We start from the raw sequence: 19,432 nt of genomic DNA on the forward strand, positions 1-19,432 counted from the left end.
AAAAGTGAATTTTTTAAGTGAGTTTTATTTATACAAATATTTTGTTAGAGATTTTATAAGGATGGGTTGTGAAATCCTTTTTATTAATCCTTAAGAATTATTGCAGCTAAGTTATGGGGATGTTTTACTCCCCATTAGATGTTTTCTAATTTAATAATAACTAAATCAAATTTAATAACATTTCAATTTTAAATTAAAATTTAATGAAAATAATTTTTGATTCTATATTTTTACTCTTTTCAATGGAAAATTTTTAAGCTGTTAGAGATACGTTTAAAGCATATTATGAGGTTTTATAAATATTGGTAACTCTAATTGAAAAGAGAATGAGCATTATAAAAATTCTAAATATTTCTGCACTTTTTCATTACTTACTCAGTAGGTTTTTAAAAATGCAAATAAACTTTAAAATTTCTAATTAAGTCATTGTTTTCAATTCTTAAAAATTCAACTTTTTCCCAAAAAATTGAGACTTTTTTAGAGATACATGTAAGAATTTTTAATGGGAAAATTAAGGTCACAAAATAAGATGAAGCTAGGTTGGTATCTGCACCTAAAACATATGCCATAAGATCCTAGACTGATGTTAGAATTAGGCTACAAATTAGGCTTGGCCTTTTGCAGTGGGCAAAGTAAACAAGAAGACATGATTAGTTACATGATCAAATTGTTCATATTATAAAACCAACCAGAGAAATTTCTTTTATGGGTCCTCACAAAGAAGGGCTACTATATGAAGTAGGTGAACCATCCTCAGCAACATCCCTGCAAAAATGCGTTTACAGTTTAGTGTGACAGATATATATCAGGCCATTCAGTAGAGGACAGTGACGTACTGTATAGTTCATTAAAGGATATTCTGTGAGGAGTCAAAATAAATCAGTGAGAGAATACAGTTTTGAAATCAACTAAAGAAATTAGAACTATCTGGAGCAGCATTTCGCAAGGTACTGATAGTTTAGAAAGTGGTCTTCTTAAAAATTGTTTTAAAAATTAAAGTTATTTTGTAAGGCAAGTACTTAAAGTTGTCTCTTAAACAACTTTATTAACTATAAAACATTTTAGACTCACACCTTTATATTTTAGTCCTTGGTATACTAATCCCCAAAGTGTCTCAGTAATGTAGTCACAAAATGTAGAAGCCTTGAAATATTTACACATAGGGCGTATATCAACAGATCTGTAAGTCTCCTGCTCTGGGCAAAGATTTTTTGAAAAGAAAGCTACCATAAAGAATCATGTATTTGTAATTACAGTGAGTATATTAAAGAAAATATTAGATAAATGCTAGGAACTATAGGTCCATTTGGCAGAAATGTAGGAATTGGTACTCCTGTGACTGTAGTTTGGGAATTACTGATCTTCTACCAGCACTATTCAATAGAATTTACTGTGATGATGGAAGTGTTCTATATCTCCACTGTCCAAAATGGTAGCCAGTAGCTAAGGTGGTGATTGAGCACATGGAATGTGGCTAGAGTGACTGAGGAACTAAACTTTTAATTTTATTTAACTTTAATTAAATTTAAATAACTGCATGTGGCTGGTAGCTAACCGTATGGGAAGCTCAGTTCTAGAGGACAGGAAAGACTGCTTATCTTTCAGGCTTTGTAAGAGAAGCACTAAGTTCAAGATTGTATTCTCCATCAGTAACTGAATAAAGAAATTCTGTACTTCTAAGAGACACATGTTTTAAGATAATTAATGATTATTTATATTGCTTACTTTTATATTTTTGAACTTGCAAATTAACCAGGATGCTTGAGCACATGGTTGATCTTTTTGGATATTAATAGAATTGTTAGCAAATAGTGTTAGGCTAAAAACTACATTTAAAATTATTTTATAAGGTTGAGACATTTACTTATAAAATTCGAAAGCTGTAGGTATACTGATATAGGACTATTTTCCTGCAGTTTCCAGAGTGTGGATTCTTTGGCATGTATGACAAAATTCTTCTCTTTCGCCATGACATGAACTCAGAAAATATTTTGCAGCTGATTACCTCAGCAGATGAAATACATGAAGGAGACCTAGTAGAAGTTGTTCTTTCAGGTAAGTAAATCGTTTATTTTGTTGCCTTTCTTTTCAACGAGCCTTATTTTTTGCATTTAACTAAATGCTGTGTTCAATTATACTTTGTACTACAGTTGCTCACTTCTTTCATCTATAATAATGGTTACTATGTGATTTTTACTTTCAGGAAGGTTATATCACAGATGAGGAAGTAGGAAAATAAGCCCTGAATTACTTGAGTGTTACTAAGCTAAGGGAATTATCAATTGAACCAGAAGAGGAATGTGTTCATCTTTTGAGTCAAAGAAATAAAACAATTGCACTGAAATTCTGGTCCCTTTCCCCATTTCTGTGAAGAGCACAGAAGAGAATTAGGGTTCAGAAAAGAAAATGAGAAAAAAAGGAGAAATAATGAGGATGTGGAAGAGGAAACTGCAGTACTGGTTGATTTCATGACTTAAATAATGCTCTTTCTTTTTTTGTTCTCTGTGGACATTTTCTTATTCTCTCCTTTCCTCTCTCACCCATTCTTGCCATCCATTGTTCTTTAGCTCCTGCTCTTATCTCATCCAACAAGTGGGCAGGACTGTTAGTGAGAAGTGTAAAGGAACAAAGAATGTATATAGTAGGCCTGCAAAACTTCTTATTTGGCAGCAAAGGAAAGAGGGAGGAAGAGAGGAGAAGGGGAGGGAGGAAAGGAAAGAAATGGAAGAGAAAGAAAGGAAGGAAAGCCAGTCAAGAGTCCAGAGCCCTGCCACCATTTTTTTTCCTCTTCCCAAATTCATCTTTGCAGCCTGTTCTTGAGATCCTCTCTGACCATCACCTTTCCCTATTAGTCTCTAATCCTTCCCATTCATCTTCTCTACCACAACCCCAAATTCTATACACATCGCAATCCTTGTCTTTCTTTTCACTCCAGAGGGGCTTCACTCCCGGTCCTCCCTAGAGGTCACGCTCACATCTATTCCTCCCTTGCCCTGGACCCTACATCAGGCCGCGGGGATATCCACTAATGACTGGCACGTGGTGTTGAGAGGATGTCTGATGGTGGATGCATCTGCTGCTGTTGACTTGCCCACAAAGGGGAGAAGAGTATCCTAACCACTAGGACTCTGGAGAACACACAGAGTGTATCCTGGGATCCTAAATTAGAACTGAGTGTGTTTCCCACAGAAACATTGCTATAACTTAATGTTAAGTTCCGCAATTTTTTTTTAACTTTAGTGTTCTATTTCCCAGTACATTATAAGTTAAATAGTTTTTAACTAGCTAAAATAAATCTGACAATTATTTGCAATCTTATCACTCTGAGAAAATGCTTTTGGAGGTCAAAATACCTACCTGTAGACCTACTTTTGGAGCTCAAATTATTTGAAGTTGGTGAAATTCCTAAAGTAGAGTTTGAAAACCACAATATTAGCTGCTGAAAATAATTTGTTTTTATGGTCAAATGAAACTTTCAGAAAAAAAAGATTCTGTGTACTTTGACAAATAAATATGGTCAATATTCTTAATCTCATCACAATTACAAGTACAGGGTTTATTTGAATATTTTTCTTTTTTAAAAGCTTTGGCCACAGTAGAAGACTTTCAGATTCGTCCACATACTCTCTATGTACATTCTTACAAAGCTCCTACTTTTTGTGATTACTGTGGTGAGATGCTCTGGGGATTGGTACGTCAGGGACTGAAATGTGAAGGTATGTGTTCTAAATTTTTGTTTCATTTGAAATAGGATTTCACATTTGCGTTCAGTACTCATCAATGAAAAAACAAGATCATTGGTCAGTGACTAGGTAGTACCCCAGGTTTAGAACTGGAGAGGTATGGTTATTCCGTATTAGAGTTACCAGGGGGTGGGATGCAGGTGCACATTTCTGATTAGTCAATAAATTTTTTCTGTAAAGGGCCAGAGAGTACACATTTTAAATTTTGCTGGCCATGTGGTCTCTTTACAATGACTTAACTTTGCTGTTGTATTGATAGCATGAAAATAGCCATAGACAGGTTGTAAACAAATGAGCATGCTGTGTTCCAATAAAATTATTTATGAACACTGGAATTTGAATTTAATATAATTTTCACATGTCATAGGAGGAATTTGGTACACAGTCCACAGTTTGCTGAAGTTCTTTAAGCCAGAGGTTCTCAAACTTTATCGTTTATCAGAACCACCTTGAGGACTTGTTGAAACGTACTTTGCTAGGCCCCATCCCCAAAGTTTTTGATTCAGTAGGTCTGTGGTGGAGCCCAGTAATTTAGATTTCTAACAGATTCTCAGGTGCTGCCTTGGGGAGCACACTTGAAGAAACTACTGCTTTAGCCAACTTAACCTTTCTAAATAACCTTTCTACACGTTTCCTATTTTTCTTAGTTTGTCATCTGGGTTCTTCATTAGGATAACTATTGCTGCCAGAGAAAATAAATAAAAGAAGCACCTACTTTTTTATGTACACACTTATATAGTAAAGTTTAAAAAAATTTTTTTTAACCCTTTAAAATATATTTAGGCTGTGGATTAAATTACCATAAACGATGTGCCTTCAAGATTCCAAATAACTGTAGTGGTGTAAGAAAGAGACGTCTGTCAAATGTATCCCTGCCAGGACCTGGCCTCTCAGTTCCAAGACCCCTGCAGAATGAATATGTAGCCCTTCCCACTGAAGAGGTATGTATTCTAAGGTAACAGAGGGCATTTTACTACTTACTCCTTATGTTTCTGCAGGATATATAACATCATCCTAAAACATAAGTTATATACTAAAAAATAGTAACATTCCTATACTTAAGAAACTTAAAATGTATTACTGTAGACAGGGCTTACCAATAGTCATGAATTGCATTTTGTATACTTTGTGATAACTTTATCACTTGGACCACAAGATCAACCCCCTAACCAGTATCCCGACTCCTGGTCTCCACACTTCACTACAGCTTAATATACAACAACTCTGATTAGATCACTCCCCACTAGGACACCTTTATATATTCTATGTTTCCGACAGTCTGTACTATTCATCATTCCCTGAACACACCCTTTCCCCCCTACATTTGCTCTTCTTGGTATCTATCCTACATGCTTTTTCCAGACCTAGCTCAGCAGCTACCTTACCTGATTCCCCTTTACCTAGAAGTTACTTTTCTGAATGACATAGCACTTTTCAAACCTCCCTAATGGTGTGTATAGCATTCTACCTTAATATCATAGTGTTTGGAGTTTATGATCTATTTAAAGAGGGCAATACTCATGTCTTTGTTTGCCCCACCATGCCCAGCACCATACCTTGTACTTTAATGGGTACTCACTCATAAATGAATGAGTGTTTGAGTGACACCACTGATCACTGATCCTTAATATTCCAGTGAGGTATATTAGTAGATCTCTATACCATGAGACCGCTGGGACTCAGAACAGTCAAGTGACCTGACTGAAGTCACAGCAAATTAGTAAGCAATATTAGAATTCAGCCCAGATCTGATTATTTGTAAATCAATGACTTTTCCTCATATCTTGTACCCCTCAAGGGTAAATGTAGTAGATCAGGGAAGAAAGAAATAACCACCTATTCATTTGGTACTACTTAAAGTGACTTCCATCTATAGATTACAGTCTTAACATTTAGTTATTTCTATAACCCTTTTGGTCTTCTGTATATTAATGGCAAAATCAAGTCTTTGGGCTGTTGTCTTGACACCCTCGTCACAAGATTTTGCTAAACTGAGGCACTGGAGTAAAAGCTTCTGAAATTCTTTCACAAAAATCCCATATTTCCATATTGCATAGCCCTACTATGAGATTTTTAAAGTAGAAGAAGAATGCTGTAGCATTAGGAACTGGGAGCAAAGAGTTATTATAAACACATACCAAAGCTTGGGGAAAGATTGGTAATAGAAAAGTTAATACATTTTATACACAAACTGCACAGGAAACTTAGCTAAGATTGGGAACTGTAGGATGAACGCATGTTGTTTTGAGAACCCCACAAATGATATTGGTGTGTCAGCCATACCCACTGAGTATTGCAAGATTAGGAAATGGCAGGACAGAGCAGATTAATAATGTATTATCCATTCATTTATACTTTATCCCAAAGATGAAACTTCCTTAGGGAAATATGAGAAGTAGAGTGACATGTTTGAATTGGTTAGATTGTGCAGAGTATTTTAGAACAAGTAGAAATTGTAGGGCTTCCCTGGTGGCGCAGTGGTTGAGAATCTGCCTGCCAATGCAGGGGACACGGGTTCGAGCCCTGGTCTGGGAAGATCCCACATGCTGCGGAGCAGCTGGGCCCGTGAGCCACAATTACTGACCCTGCGCATCTGGAGCCTGTGCTCCACAACAAGAGAGGCCGCCATAGTGAGAGGCCCGCGCACCGCGATGAAGAGTGGCCCCCACTTGCCACAACTAGAGAAAGCCCTCGCACAGAAATGAAGATCCAACACAGCCATAAACAAACAAACAAACAAACAAACAAATAAAAACGAAATTGTAGACAGGAATGTCTCAGGGTTACATTTGTCAGTCCAAGCATGCAGTCTCAAAATTATGAATAAGGTTACAGTAAGAGAAGAGCTGAGAGCTCATGGAGGAAAATCAGAGGGAAGAAAGAGTGGTAAAAGAGTATACTCTAAAGGAGTGAAGGAGATAGCAGTGCGGAGATGGGAGCAATCTGAACCTGAATCTGAACCAAGTTTAGAGAAGAACTAACTCTAAGTGGCTGCCCAGTGAGAGCCTCATAACTTCTCAGGTGCCAGTCTTCACGCTGGCTGCTTCACTTAGCTTTTCTGTGTAATCCTCACCCCCGTCCTGGAAGGTATAGCTGTTATCCTGGTTTCGTACCTAAGGCACGAGGAAGAAAAGTTTCTAAGGAGTCAAGATATTAAACTTCATTGACTACTAGATGAGAGAAGGCCAGTTGGAATAGAAGCCTTTGAATCTGACTCTGGGGTTGTCATCGTTTACACGTAAGAAAGCAGCTTCTGTTAGTTTCTGAAGTCAGTCTAAAGGGAATCAAGTAAAGAGATGGAGAGGCAGAAGAAGATAGACTGTTCATTGAATTTGGTTAAAATGGAACCACTGAGATTAGAGAAACCAGAATTGAGTGATGGCTATTTGGAGATGAGAGAGATCAATGTTCATTGCAATGCATTTGGGAAGTTTTTTGTTTGTTTTTTTTTGGCCGTGCCGCACAGCTTGTGGGATCTTAGTTCACGACCAGGGATCAAACCCGCACCCTCAGCAGTGAAAGCGCAGAGTCCTAACCACTGGACACCAGGGAATTCCCCATTTGGGAAAATTCCTGAGGGGATAGGACAGAATCAAAGAAGAAAGAAACTCTTGGGCCTAAGTGTACACATAAAAGTGGAGATATTTCTTTCATTGAATAATGTTCCAAACTCAAATATGTATAATTGGGGAATTGCCCCCTTTAAATGCTTTTATTGCCTTTATTATTTTATACGATTGAGAGTTGGCAATATTGTTATGAAGTTTTTGTGAGCAGTACTTCAGCCAAAATTAGTTTAAGCCCACACTGTGGAAATAATTACTTTTAGAAGATTTCTGGCCATACATAAATAAGAAAGAGATAAGAATTTAAGCTAAGCAGTAATTTGTAAAGAGAGACATTAAAACAAAGTAAGAAAAGAACTTCCACTCAATTCTAGTTACTCTCATCTGAGTGCTCTCATTTTAACCAAGTGCTCTAGGTAATTCTACCAGCATTCTCTGTCCTCCAAATTCTGGTTAAGTCTGCTGTACCTTTCGTGCATTCCTCACTAAATAGACGATAAACCACTGTTACTGGTAAGATTGCAGTATGTGCCCAGGTATGCTGGGATTGGGAAAATGTTAAGAATCACTGGACTGCTATGTAGAAGACCCAGGTCTAAGTTTTGATTTGAATACTAATGCTTTAGTAGTATTAATCCCTTTGAGCCTGTTTTTTCATATGTAAAATAGGGATAATAACATAAATAACTACTTGTACTAGACATGAAAAATCAGGTGGCTCCTACAACTACAGTCCCCTGAGTAGTTCCTTATAAACATGCTCTGTACGATGTCCCTGATACCCCAATCCCAGCAGGACCTGACAAAAGGCAAAACTGGCTAAATCAGCCTTTCCACGTTATATGTTTTAAACTTGAGACAAACTAAGTGGTAGAAGCAGAAGCAAGAGAAGCACAGTGTTGAGTCACCACTAGACGAGGGGGCCAGGGATGAGCAAAAGCTTAAAGCATCTGTTTCTAGTTCACACTGGCTGCTTTATCAGCTCTGCAGAATCACTGTGGTGCTCCTTTTGCTGAAGGTGTTGTGTAAATGGAGGAGGGGTGGGCCACACTAGAGCAGGGCACCTTAGACAGCTGAAGCATGTAAGTTTGGTTTGGGTTTTAACATTCTTTTTGTACTTTTCATTTTTTTAAAAAAAAATTTATTTATTTATTTTGGGCTGTGTTGGGTCTTTGTTGCTGTGTGCGGCCTTTCTCTAGTTGTGGCGAGCAGGGGCTACTCTTCATTGCGGGGCTCAGGCTTCTCACTGCGGTGGCTTCTCTTGTTGCGGAGCACAGGCTCTAGGCGTGCAGGCTTCAGTAGTTGTGGCTGACGGGCTCTAGAGCGCAGGCTCAGTAGTTGTGGTGCATGGGCTTAGTTGCTCTGCGGCATGTGGGATCTTCCCGGACCAGGACTCTAACCCATGTCCCCTGCATTGGCAGGAGGATTCTTAACCACTGTGCCACCAGGGAAGTCCCATCTTTTTGTACTTTTCTTAAACTGCTTCATAATTTTCTTTAGAACATTTCTGGCTACACTTTAGTGAAAAACTATCCATCAGAGGCTGTATCTGTGTTATTTTTATAGTGCTCTCCTCCAATGGTCTGTCCTTTTCCTTTTCCTTCTTCCTACATTTTTCAAAAAAGCCTTTTATTTTCTCCTCCCCTCATTTTTCCTATATACTTCTCTATTTCTTGGTTTTTTCTGGCTTCTTTTGCTTCTAGTGTTGAACATATCAGTGTACCATGACTCAATTTCTCTGAGTTAGAGACATTACTAGTTATAGAAGGAAGTTCTGGCAGTGAAGATGCAAGCAGCTACAACAAAATCTGTAATACATCTAGGTGGTAGTTAGGTATTTGGATTTTGTTCTTGAGAATATAGACTGTATTCATTTTCATATTTCTGATACAGAGCCTGGCCAGTTATAATCAGTGAATGTTGAATTAATATGATGAACCATATTCATCTGACCTATAATTTAAATTGATTATTTCCTTTGTATACATAGAAAGGTTCATAGTTAAATAATCCATTTATCCCTCAGATTACACAAAAAATTTTAACCAACACCTTCTTTAACTTTCCTTTTTGCTCACCTAAGAGAAAAAACCCAAATAACTGGAAAATACTTAAAATATTAAGGAACTTCCTAAAGCATAATTACTAAGGGTAAAGTTGTTTTAGTGTGTATCTGCCATTGTTTGTATCATCATCATTAATTAAACTTAGATTTTCACATGCTCGTTTTAGTATTTGTTAAAATAAATTAGAAAAACTAAGGCTTGTTTCAGAATGTTTTCAGACGTTGTATTCAGTAACTCAGCGTGAGCAGCACTAACATTTTCTGAATTTACTTAATTTTCCTGTGATTAATTTCTTGGTAAGGTTTTTGAAGGTATTTGAACATGTTATAAATTCATTTCAAGTTCTGTTTTTTATTTGTAAAATGTCATATGTGCCTGGAAATAACAGTTAATCAGTGAATATATGTATGTGAGGATGAAAATATCTTTTTTTTTTCTAGCATAAATAATAGCAAAAAAATTCTGCACTTTTCTCATTCAAGGGTTGGTAAGCTAAGCTTCCAAAGGAAACTGCTGAGATGCACATTTTTAGGTTTTTGGCTTTAGTGTTTGAAATAAATGACTTTTGTGGTCAAGCCCTGATCTTAATACTTTGTTTTTAATATCGACTTACACTTATGGAAATTACTTATGTTTTAGTCACATGTTCACCAGGAACCCAGTAAGAGAATTCCGTCTTGGAGTGGTCGCCCGATTTGGATGGAAAAGATGGTCATGTGCAGGGTAAAAGTTCCACACACGTTTGCTGTTCACTCTTATACCCGTCCCACGATATGTCAGTACTGCAAGCGGTTATTGAAAGGCCTCTTTCGCCAAGGAATGCAGTGTAAAGGTAGGATTGGATGTTTTTCTTCATTTTTAAAAAAAATTTTATTTATTTATTTATTTATGGCTGTGTTGGGTCTTCGTTTCTGTGTGAGGGCTTTCTCTAGTTGCGGCGAGCAGGGGCCACTCTTCATCGCGGTGCGCGGGCCTCTCATTATCGCAGCCTCTCTTGTTGCAGAGCACAGGCTCCAGACGCGCAGGCTCAGTAGTTGTGGCTCACGGGTCCAGTTGCTCCACGGCATGTGGGATCTTCCCAGACCAGGGCTCGAACCCGTGTCCCCTGCATTGGCAGGCAGATTCTCAACCATTGTGCCACCAGGGAAGCCCGGATGTTTTTCTTAAGTAAAATTTATATTTGTTTTTGTTAGCAAATACAGGTTTAAGATATTTTTATTTCAGAAGCATTAAGCAAATACCTGTAAATTGGGCTCATAGTTAACTTAAAAAAGATAAAATTAATATGCATGCACCTGCATGCGATGACTAGTATCTGTAATATGTGTATTCTGTACCAGGAGCTGTGCTAAAGAAAAATTAGAGTATAAACAGAAAAACTAGAATTTGGATCTGAGGTGTGGCTGCTTAACACTTGCCAATATGGAACAGTTAGTAAGCAGGTAAGCTAACATTTGACCTTAAGTCTTTCTAATTTCAGAGCCAGACACTACCCAAAATATAAAATAATGCCCTCCTCTTGCCATTAAATATTCACACACACACACACGCACAACATATTACAGGTGTTTTGTTGTTTTGGTTTTTTTTCTAATTATGTAGCTATGGAGCTGTACAAAAATTGTCATTCCAGACAGTAATCACACTGAAATAGGCAGACTATAGTAGAAGCCACTGGAATTGTAGTGGGGACTACCTGTATTTGGATACTAACCCAGAACACTATCATAGTATTCCAGAAACATCTCTTAATGAACTAGGTTTTTAATAGAATAATGGAATAATTTTCTCCTCTAGTTACGTAATGTTTTAATGCTTTTTAAAGATGCTTTTATCTTTTTGTCTCATATCTTCTTCTCAACAGTGCTGCACAATTATGTGAAAACCAAAATAGAGTTTAAATATGTTTTAAGGCATTGAGCCAAGATAAGATATAAGTAATCTGTCTATAATCTTATGTACTTATTTTTCATGTGATTATGTTAATAGTTCTTGATACTATACTTTTTATATAGAACTATTTGTGGAATTGAATTACCTAGTTTTATCTAGGTAAAACATTAGAGTTGAGATCTTTGCAACAATAAATCCTGTTTACAATGTTGAATCAAATAATTATATGTAAATTTAACTTAAATATATAAGAAAACTTTTCTTGGCAATATATGGCTACATAGGATAATATCATATAAAGAATAGGTTGTACATTTGTTGCCAATATTTAATAACCATCAGGCAGGCTTAATTAAATGTTGAAATTTTATTTCAACAGCTTACTTTTGAATATGAGTTAATATATAAATTAATACTTTAAAATATCAACACTAAAGTGTATTGGCAAGCAGCCACTAAGGAATGTTTTGGGAAAGAACATTAAGAACAGATGTACAAATTCTAGCCAGCAGATAATTTTAGTAAAGGTAGTAAATAACACCATTCTGCTGAGCAGAACAGAAACATTCTAAAACCACATGCAAAAAAGTACAGTATTTTATAAAGGAACTAAAATAAATATGTAGATTAATGAATTTTGAAATAAAATCAGTGAACTCTACCACTGGGTTATTAGTTTAACTTCTTAGAGCTCTAAAAGAATAATGTTTTATGCTTATATTGGTTGAGAAAGTATCAGGTTATATTTCTCTTTAAGTATTTTAGTTATCTATGAAAAAATCATAATTTAATTTAGGGATCCTTGTATTTTTGTAATATGAATTAAGATGCTTAAAAAGTAAAATAGGGCTTCCCTGGTGGCGCAGTGGTTGGGAATCTGCCTGCCAATGCAGGGCACACGGGTTCGAGCCCTGGTCTGGGAAGATCCTACATGCCACGGAGCAGCTGGGCCCGTGAGCCACAACTGCTGAGCCTGTGCATCTGGAGCCTGTGCTCCGCAACGAGAGGCCGCGGTAGTGAGAAGCCCGCGCACCGCGATGAAGAGTGGCCCCTGCTTGCCGCAGCTAGGGGAAGCCCTCGCACAGAAATGAAGACCCAACACAGCCAAAAATAAATAAATTAATCAATTAATTTAAAAAAAAAAAGTAAAATAGTCATTTTCATTCACTTGTCAAGCTAAGAAAAAAAAATAGTTAAGATAAAACAGTTATGCTGGATCGTTTAAGAAAACATACGATTCTAAGAACAGCAGTTCATTTATTCATTCATCTGTTTATTTTCTACTTTGTTATGTTAAAATTTCAAGGCAGCTTATATAAGCATATATAGAATAAAAGAAAGCATAAACTAGTTAATAAAAACATGGGTAGGAATATAGAGAAGTATAAATGCCTGTCATTAGAACCTACATACTTGGCTGCAGGTGGGCCACAAATTTGGCTCTACATTTCAAAGGGAAAGGGAAACCTTGTTATTTTCAGAATTTGCAAACCTCATGAGATAAAAAACGAATTATTTAAGATGTATGCAAGATATTAATATTAATATCATGCATGAATTTCTTAGGGTCTCTTATTTTTAAAGATATTACTATATAATGCAAGTTTTATCCTCCACCAAAATATTAATTTCATGGAGCTTTTTCTTGTAATGACCTTTACCCTGTGCTATTGGCATGATTCCCAGAATTTTCTTGAATCACAGGGGTTACAGAATTATTCTAAAGCAGGACTTGAAATTATTTTTACCCATTTATTGTTGGTAGAAGTATCTCAAAGGTTGTGTTAGACAGTAGTTATAGCAGTGGGTCTCAATTTTAGTATTAACTAAAGAAGTCATTAAAGCACACATTTCTCAGCCCCACTCCCAGAGTTGCAGATGTGAGGGGTAGGGCCCAAGAACATGCGTTTCTAACAAGTTCTCAAATGATGCTGCTACCGCTGGTCTAAAGGCCACAGCTGGGAACCACTGAGTTACCCAGCAGTATGGAACAGTTGGGGCCTGACACTGACCTGCAGTGCAGTCAGCTCTGATGTTCTTGCAGGCTGAGCAGAGCCATTTTATAATGCAGCTGAGAGACCTTGTGCATGAGAAGCTCAGTCCTTCCTTACAGGGTTGTATGGGAAAGCCCTTACTAATTCCTAATAAATGGTTGTAGAATCGCAATCCCTTTTCTGCATATGCACCAGGTCCTAATAATTAGGAATTGAAAGTAAGTGCCTGACATATGTTGGAAAGGAATTTAATCAGCCTGAGAAACTCTTAAGGGGGATGCGGAAAGAAGAATGTGAGGTAAGGGAAGGAAACATGGAGCTGCAGCAACATTTTGGCAAAGTGTTACACAAGTAGTATAAACTTCATTTTACAGGTATAGAAACTGAGCCCTGGGGGATTAAACAACTATTTAAGAGGTGGTGTCAGAATTTGAAACCAGACCTTTAATCCAAAGCCTGATTTCTTAGTAGAGGAAATCTTTATTATTTCATCATCATTATTAATAATACTCTATGTGTGAGTAAAGAAAGTCTTTAACCATATTCTGATACTGCCTGACTTTTTTATATAAATTAATAAGGTGAATATTTTATTTTAGATTGTAAATTCAACTGCCATAAACGATGTGCATCAAAAGTACCGAGAGACTGCCTTGGAGAGGTTACTTTCAATGGAGGTAAAAGTCCTTTTCTTAATTTCCAGAAAAGATCACAATTCTTTTGTGTATTATCTTTGTATAAGGTTATATTTGCATATTTTATTTTGCTTACTTTGTTTTTTAACTTTGACTTTTTTCTGATGTAATAATCAAGCAAGATACAGAGATCAGTAACAGTATACTTTTAATTATACCTTTCCGTCTTTTCTTTAACCACCTACCACTCTGTAGTCTAATGTGGCCAGTGGTGCTGCACATCCTCTTTTATCTTTAATACTTATTTTAAAACCCTGCTGTTCTTAGAACTATTTCATATTTCTAGTATTTACTGACTGCTTACTGTATGCCAGGCACTGTTCTGAACTCTTTACATATATTGACATTTAAACCTAAGAACAACCTTTTGAGATAAGGACTTACAGATGAGTAAACTTAGACACAAAAACATTAAATTAAATAACTTGCCCAAGAAATACAACCCATAAGTGGTAGAGTTGGGATTTGAACCCATATGGTCTGTTTTCTTAGTCCATAGTCTTTTAGAACTTAATGTACTGTCTCACTTTCTCTTTCTCCATCAAATAATCATTAGCGAAACATTTTTGCTTTTTACCGTTTTCTTTTTGTTTTTGTTTTGTTTGTTTTCTCTTTTCATTATTATATCACTCAAAGTGATTACCTTTTTTGGAAGGAAGGAGTAATGACTCTAAACTTTCAGCATAATTTTTCCTTAACATTTACATGACTAGTAAAAATTGAATGTAAGTAGTTCTGTAGGAGGAAAAGCATAAGGAGTGGAAATTAAACTCCTCAAGAATTTAACATTTTCTCTTACGGCATGTTTTCTGTGGTTGCTATTTAACACCATTGACAGAGCATGATTGGTTTTCTCATTTCAGTTACTCGGAATTGATGCAGTTTTTCGATGATTAAAGTCTTCTCTAGATTTATCTAGTTCGTGTATTTTTGTACTTCTCTACCTTTTGACAAATGGATATGAAATACTATTTATATTTATTTTAATGTGCATTTGTCTTTATATTAACGAGTTTGAGCATCTTTCAGATGTTTACTGGTTAATTATGGGGTTTTCCCCTATAAATTACCTGTTCATATGCTATGTATTCTAATTCTTTGTCAGCTTTATTGAGATATGATTTGTATACCTTACAGTTCACACATTTAGTTTATTCACAGTTATGCAGCCATCACTACAGTCTAATTTTAGAACATTTTCATCATACTGAAAAGAACTCCATACCTATTAGTAGTCACTTCCCATCCACTCTTCCCCATTAGCCCTGGCAACCACTAAATCAGCTTTTATCTCTATGGGTTTGTCTATTCTAGACATTTCATATAAATAGAATCATACAATGTGTAGTCTTTTGTGACTGGTTTCTTTCATTTAGCATAATGTTTTCAAGGTTCATCCATGTAACATGTATCAATACTTCATTCTTTTTTTATTGATGAATAATATTCCTCTGCATAAATAGACTACACTTTATTTATCCATTCACCAGTCAGTCGATGGTCCTTTGAGTTGTATCTCCTTTGGAGCTATTATGAACAATGCTTCTATGAACATTTGAGTACAGATGAGTACTTATGTTTTCCTTTCACTTGGGTAGATAGCCAGTAGTGGAATTGTTGAGTCATATGGTAACCCTGTGTATAACATTTTGAAGACTGCCAAACTGTTTTCCAAAGCAGCTGTACCATTTTACATTCCCACCAGCAGTGTATGAGGATTCTAATTTCTATGTATCCTTGCCACCACTTGTTATTGTCTGTCATTTTGATTATTGCCATCCTAGTGAGTATGGAGTGATGTCTCATTGTTGTTTTGATTTGCATTTCCCAGATATTGCATATCTTTTTATATACTTATTGGTCATTTTTACATCTGCTTTGGAGAAATATCTGTTCTGGTCCTTTGCCCATTTAACTAGGTTATTTACCTTTTTATTATTGAGTTGTAAGAGTTCTTTAAGTATTCTGGATACAAGTCCCTTATTTGATATATGATTTGGAAATGCTTTCTCCCACACTGTGTGCTGTCTTTCACTTTCTTGAGGTATCATTTGCAGCAGAGAAGTTTTTAATTTTGATGAAGTCCAATTTATTTATTTTTTTCTTTTGTCACTTAGGTTTTTGGTGGTATATCTAAGAAGGCTTTGCCTAACTCAAGGTCACAAAGTTTACTCCTATGTTTTCTTCTAAGAGTTTTATAGAAAGCTCTTACATTTAGATCTGTGATCCACTTTAAGTTAATTTTTGTAATTGGTTTAAGGAAGAATTCCAATTTCATTTTTTTTCCATGTAGATGTCCAGTTGTCCTAGCACCATATGTTGAACAGACTATTTATTCTTTCTTCATTGTATTGTCTTAGACCCTTGCGGAAAATCAATTGACTAGATGTGTAATAGTGTTAGCCAATCTTTTACTTTGCTTCTAGTATCTTTCGGCATGTCAAAATTTTAAATTCTAATGCAATCAAATTAATTTTCTGCCTTATGGTTTGTACATTTTATATTGTCCTAAGAAATATTTCTTTATTCTGAATCATAAAAATATTTTTCTATATTTTCATTTAAGAATTTTAAAACTTTTTTTCACATTTAGTATACTGTCTCTGTTTAGGTGTATTGATATTCCTTAATATAAAATTCTGAATTCATTTAAAACTTTGCCAGAACCTTCTACTCTGGGAACAGATACAGATATACCAATGGATATTGACAGTAGTGACATGAACAGTGATGGTAGTCGGGGCTTGGATGACACAGAGGAACCATCTCCCCCAGAAGATAAAATGTTCTTCCTGGATCCATCTGATCTTGATGTGGAAAGAGATGAAGAAGCTGTTAAAACAATCAGGTAACGTGTGTGTAAGGATTGCAAGCTACTTCCAAATGCAGGGTCAGTCCAGGAGCTCTGTTAAGAAAGAACAAGCCACATCTCTTTAAGTGGGACCTAAAATGTAATTTAAAATCAGTTAAATTGTGCCTAATACTTTTACATGTACCACAGTATTTTTCTGAAATAAATTATATTACTCTTGCTATCCACTCAAGATGGGAAGGTATGAGAATCCTGTTTTCTTAAAGAGGAAAATGCTTTATTTAAGTATAGTCTAGATATAATATCTAGCTGTAGAGCATCCACCACAAAGTGCCAAAATTGAACCATCAGTTGAAGCAACCAGTTTCTTCACACAGGCAGATTACCTGATGTTGGAAACACCAGTAAGAATCTATACCTGAGAATGTTGCACAAAGATGATGGTGATGAATATGGGGGCAGTTTTCATATTACAATTAATCTGACTGTTAGCACTTTGTAAAAATGCTACCAGATTATAAGACTTAAATATCTTCCTATGTTTATAGAAATTCAGTTTTTTATAGATACAGCCTATAGGATATACTACTTTGTGATAAAATTTACCATGCTGCCTAGGGTAGGAAGAATTCTAGCAGCAATCCCAAATGAGATCCTCTCCCAGGCTCCAGATTTTCCAAATGGGGAGGATTCTTTCTGCTCTATTCATTGTTTTCTTTTTTTTAATACATTTATTTATTTATTTTTGGCTGTGTTGGGTCTTCGTTGCTGTGCACAGGCTTTCTCTAGTTGCGGCAAGCCAGGGCTACTCTTTGTTGCGTTATGCAGGCTTCTCACTGCGGTGGCTTCTCTTGTTGCGGAGCACGGGCTCTAGGCGCGCGGGCTTCAGTAGTTGTGGTGCATGGGCTCAGTAGTTGTGGCTCACGGGCTGTAGAGTGCAGGCTCAGTAATTGTAGTGCATGGGCTTAGTTGCTCCGCGGCATGTGGGATCTTCCCGGACCAGGGTTCGAACCCGTGTCCCCTGCATTGGCAGGCGGATTCTTAACCACTGTGCCATCAGGGAAGTCCCTCATTGTTTTCTTATGTTTTGTGACCCTCCAAAAAAATGTGATGACAAATAATGATGACTTACAGTATTATCTTAGTCTTTTATAAATTAACTATGTATCATCATAACAGGATTAATTTATTTTCTTCTTCTTAAGCCATTGTTTGTCTTCCTAAGATATTTTGAAGAATTTTAGCTTAATTATCTTTAAAAGGGCTTGATGAGCTTACAGTATTTATGATTTTTTAAGTTGAAGTTGTAAATATTTGTCATAAATTTAAAATATTTTTTAGTCCATCAACAAGCAATAATATTCCGCTAATGAGGGTCGTACAATCCATCAAGCACACAAAGAGGAAGAGCAGCACGATGGTGAAGGAAGGGTGGATGGTCCATTACACCAGCAGGGACACCCTGGTCAGTAATCACAGGCATTTTATTATGGTAGTGAAACTTTGTTATGTGCTTTATTTTGTGTATTTTTAAAATCAAAATGAGAATGAGATATATATTAAGACATCATAGTACTGGAACTATCATTACATTTGTAAAGAATATTTCAAAGGTGGAATATTTAATGTACTATTTTTATAAACTGGTAGAGCAGTAGAGATTCAAAGCGGGTCTGGTGGTATAACACCAAATGCACAGTCTATGAAAGAAATAATTGATAACACTGGATTCATTACAATTAAAAACTTCTGCTTGGCAAAAGACAGTGTTAAAAGATTGAGAAGACAAGCCACAGACTTGGAGAAAATGTTTGCATAAGAGACATCTGATAAAAGACTGTTCTCCAAAATATACAAAAAACTCTTAAAATTCAACAGTAAGAAAACAAATAACCTGATTAAAAAGTGTGCTGAAGACCTTAACATGTACCTCACCAAAGAAGATACTTATATGGCAAATAAGAATATGAAAAGATGCTCCACATCATATGTCATCAGGCAAATTAAATGCAAATTAAGACAGTGACATACTACACACCTGTTAGAATAGCCAAAAACCTAAACACTGAGAACACTAAATTCTGGCAAGATTAGAGCAACGGGAACTTTCTTTGACTGCTAGTAGGAACACAAAATGGTATTGCCAACTTTTGAAGACAGTTTGGCAGTTTCTTACAAAACTAAAATGCTTTTACCATGTGATCCATATGTTGTACTCTTTGCTGTTTACCCAAAGGAGATAAAAACTTATGTTCATACAGAAACCTGCAAATGGATATTTGTAGTAGCTTTATTAATAATTGCCAGAAACCTGGAAGTAATAAATGTCCTTCAGTAGGTAAGTGGATAAATAAACTGTGGTACATCCAGACAATGGAATATTATTCAGCACGAAAAAGCAATGAGCTATCAAGCCATGAAAAGACATGGAGGAATCTTAAATGTATATTACTAAGTGAAAGAAGCCAATGTAAAAAGATTACATACTGTATGATTCCAACCATATGATATTCATTCTAGAAAAGGCAAAACTATGGAGGCAGTAAAAAGATCACAGTTAGGGGTGGAGACTTGTAGGTATGAATAGGCAGAACACAGAATTTTTAGGGCAGTGAGAATACTCTATATGATACCATGATGATAGATACATGTCATTATGCATT

At 36.0% G+C, this 19,432-nt stretch overlaps 1 protein-coding gene across 2 annotated transcripts in view; it reads left to right on the top strand.

Annotated features, from left to right (window-relative positions):
* The window catches only part of PRKD3 (protein kinase D3), an 81,859-nt gene that overhangs the window by 41,862 nt on the left and 20,565 nt on the right, over positions 1 to 19,432 (top strand). For both annotated transcript variants that reach the window (XM_059943586.1, XM_059943585.1), the window contains 7 exons: positions 1,917 to 2,055; positions 3,585 to 3,716; positions 4,527 to 4,684; positions 10,015 to 10,207; positions 13,862 to 13,939; positions 16,622 to 16,805; positions 18,111 to 18,234. In XM_059943586.1, the coding sequence (XP_059799569.1) occupies positions 1,941 to 2,055; positions 3,585 to 3,716; positions 4,527 to 4,684; positions 10,015 to 10,207; positions 13,862 to 13,939; positions 16,622 to 16,805; positions 18,111 to 18,234 (984 nt within the window). In that variant the 5' untranslated portion in view covers positions 1,917 to 1,940. The remainder of the gene's footprint in view (positions 1 to 1,916; positions 2,056 to 3,584; positions 3,717 to 4,526; positions 4,685 to 10,014; positions 10,208 to 13,861; positions 13,940 to 16,621; positions 16,806 to 18,110; positions 18,235 to 19,432) is intronic.

This window comes from Balaenoptera ricei, chromosome 13, assembly GCF_028023285.1.
Source record: "Balaenoptera ricei isolate mBalRic1 chromosome 13, mBalRic1.hap2, whole genome shotgun sequence".
NCBI classification, from domain to species: domain Eukaryota; kingdom Metazoa; phylum Chordata; class Mammalia; order Artiodactyla; family Balaenopteridae; genus Balaenoptera; species Balaenoptera ricei.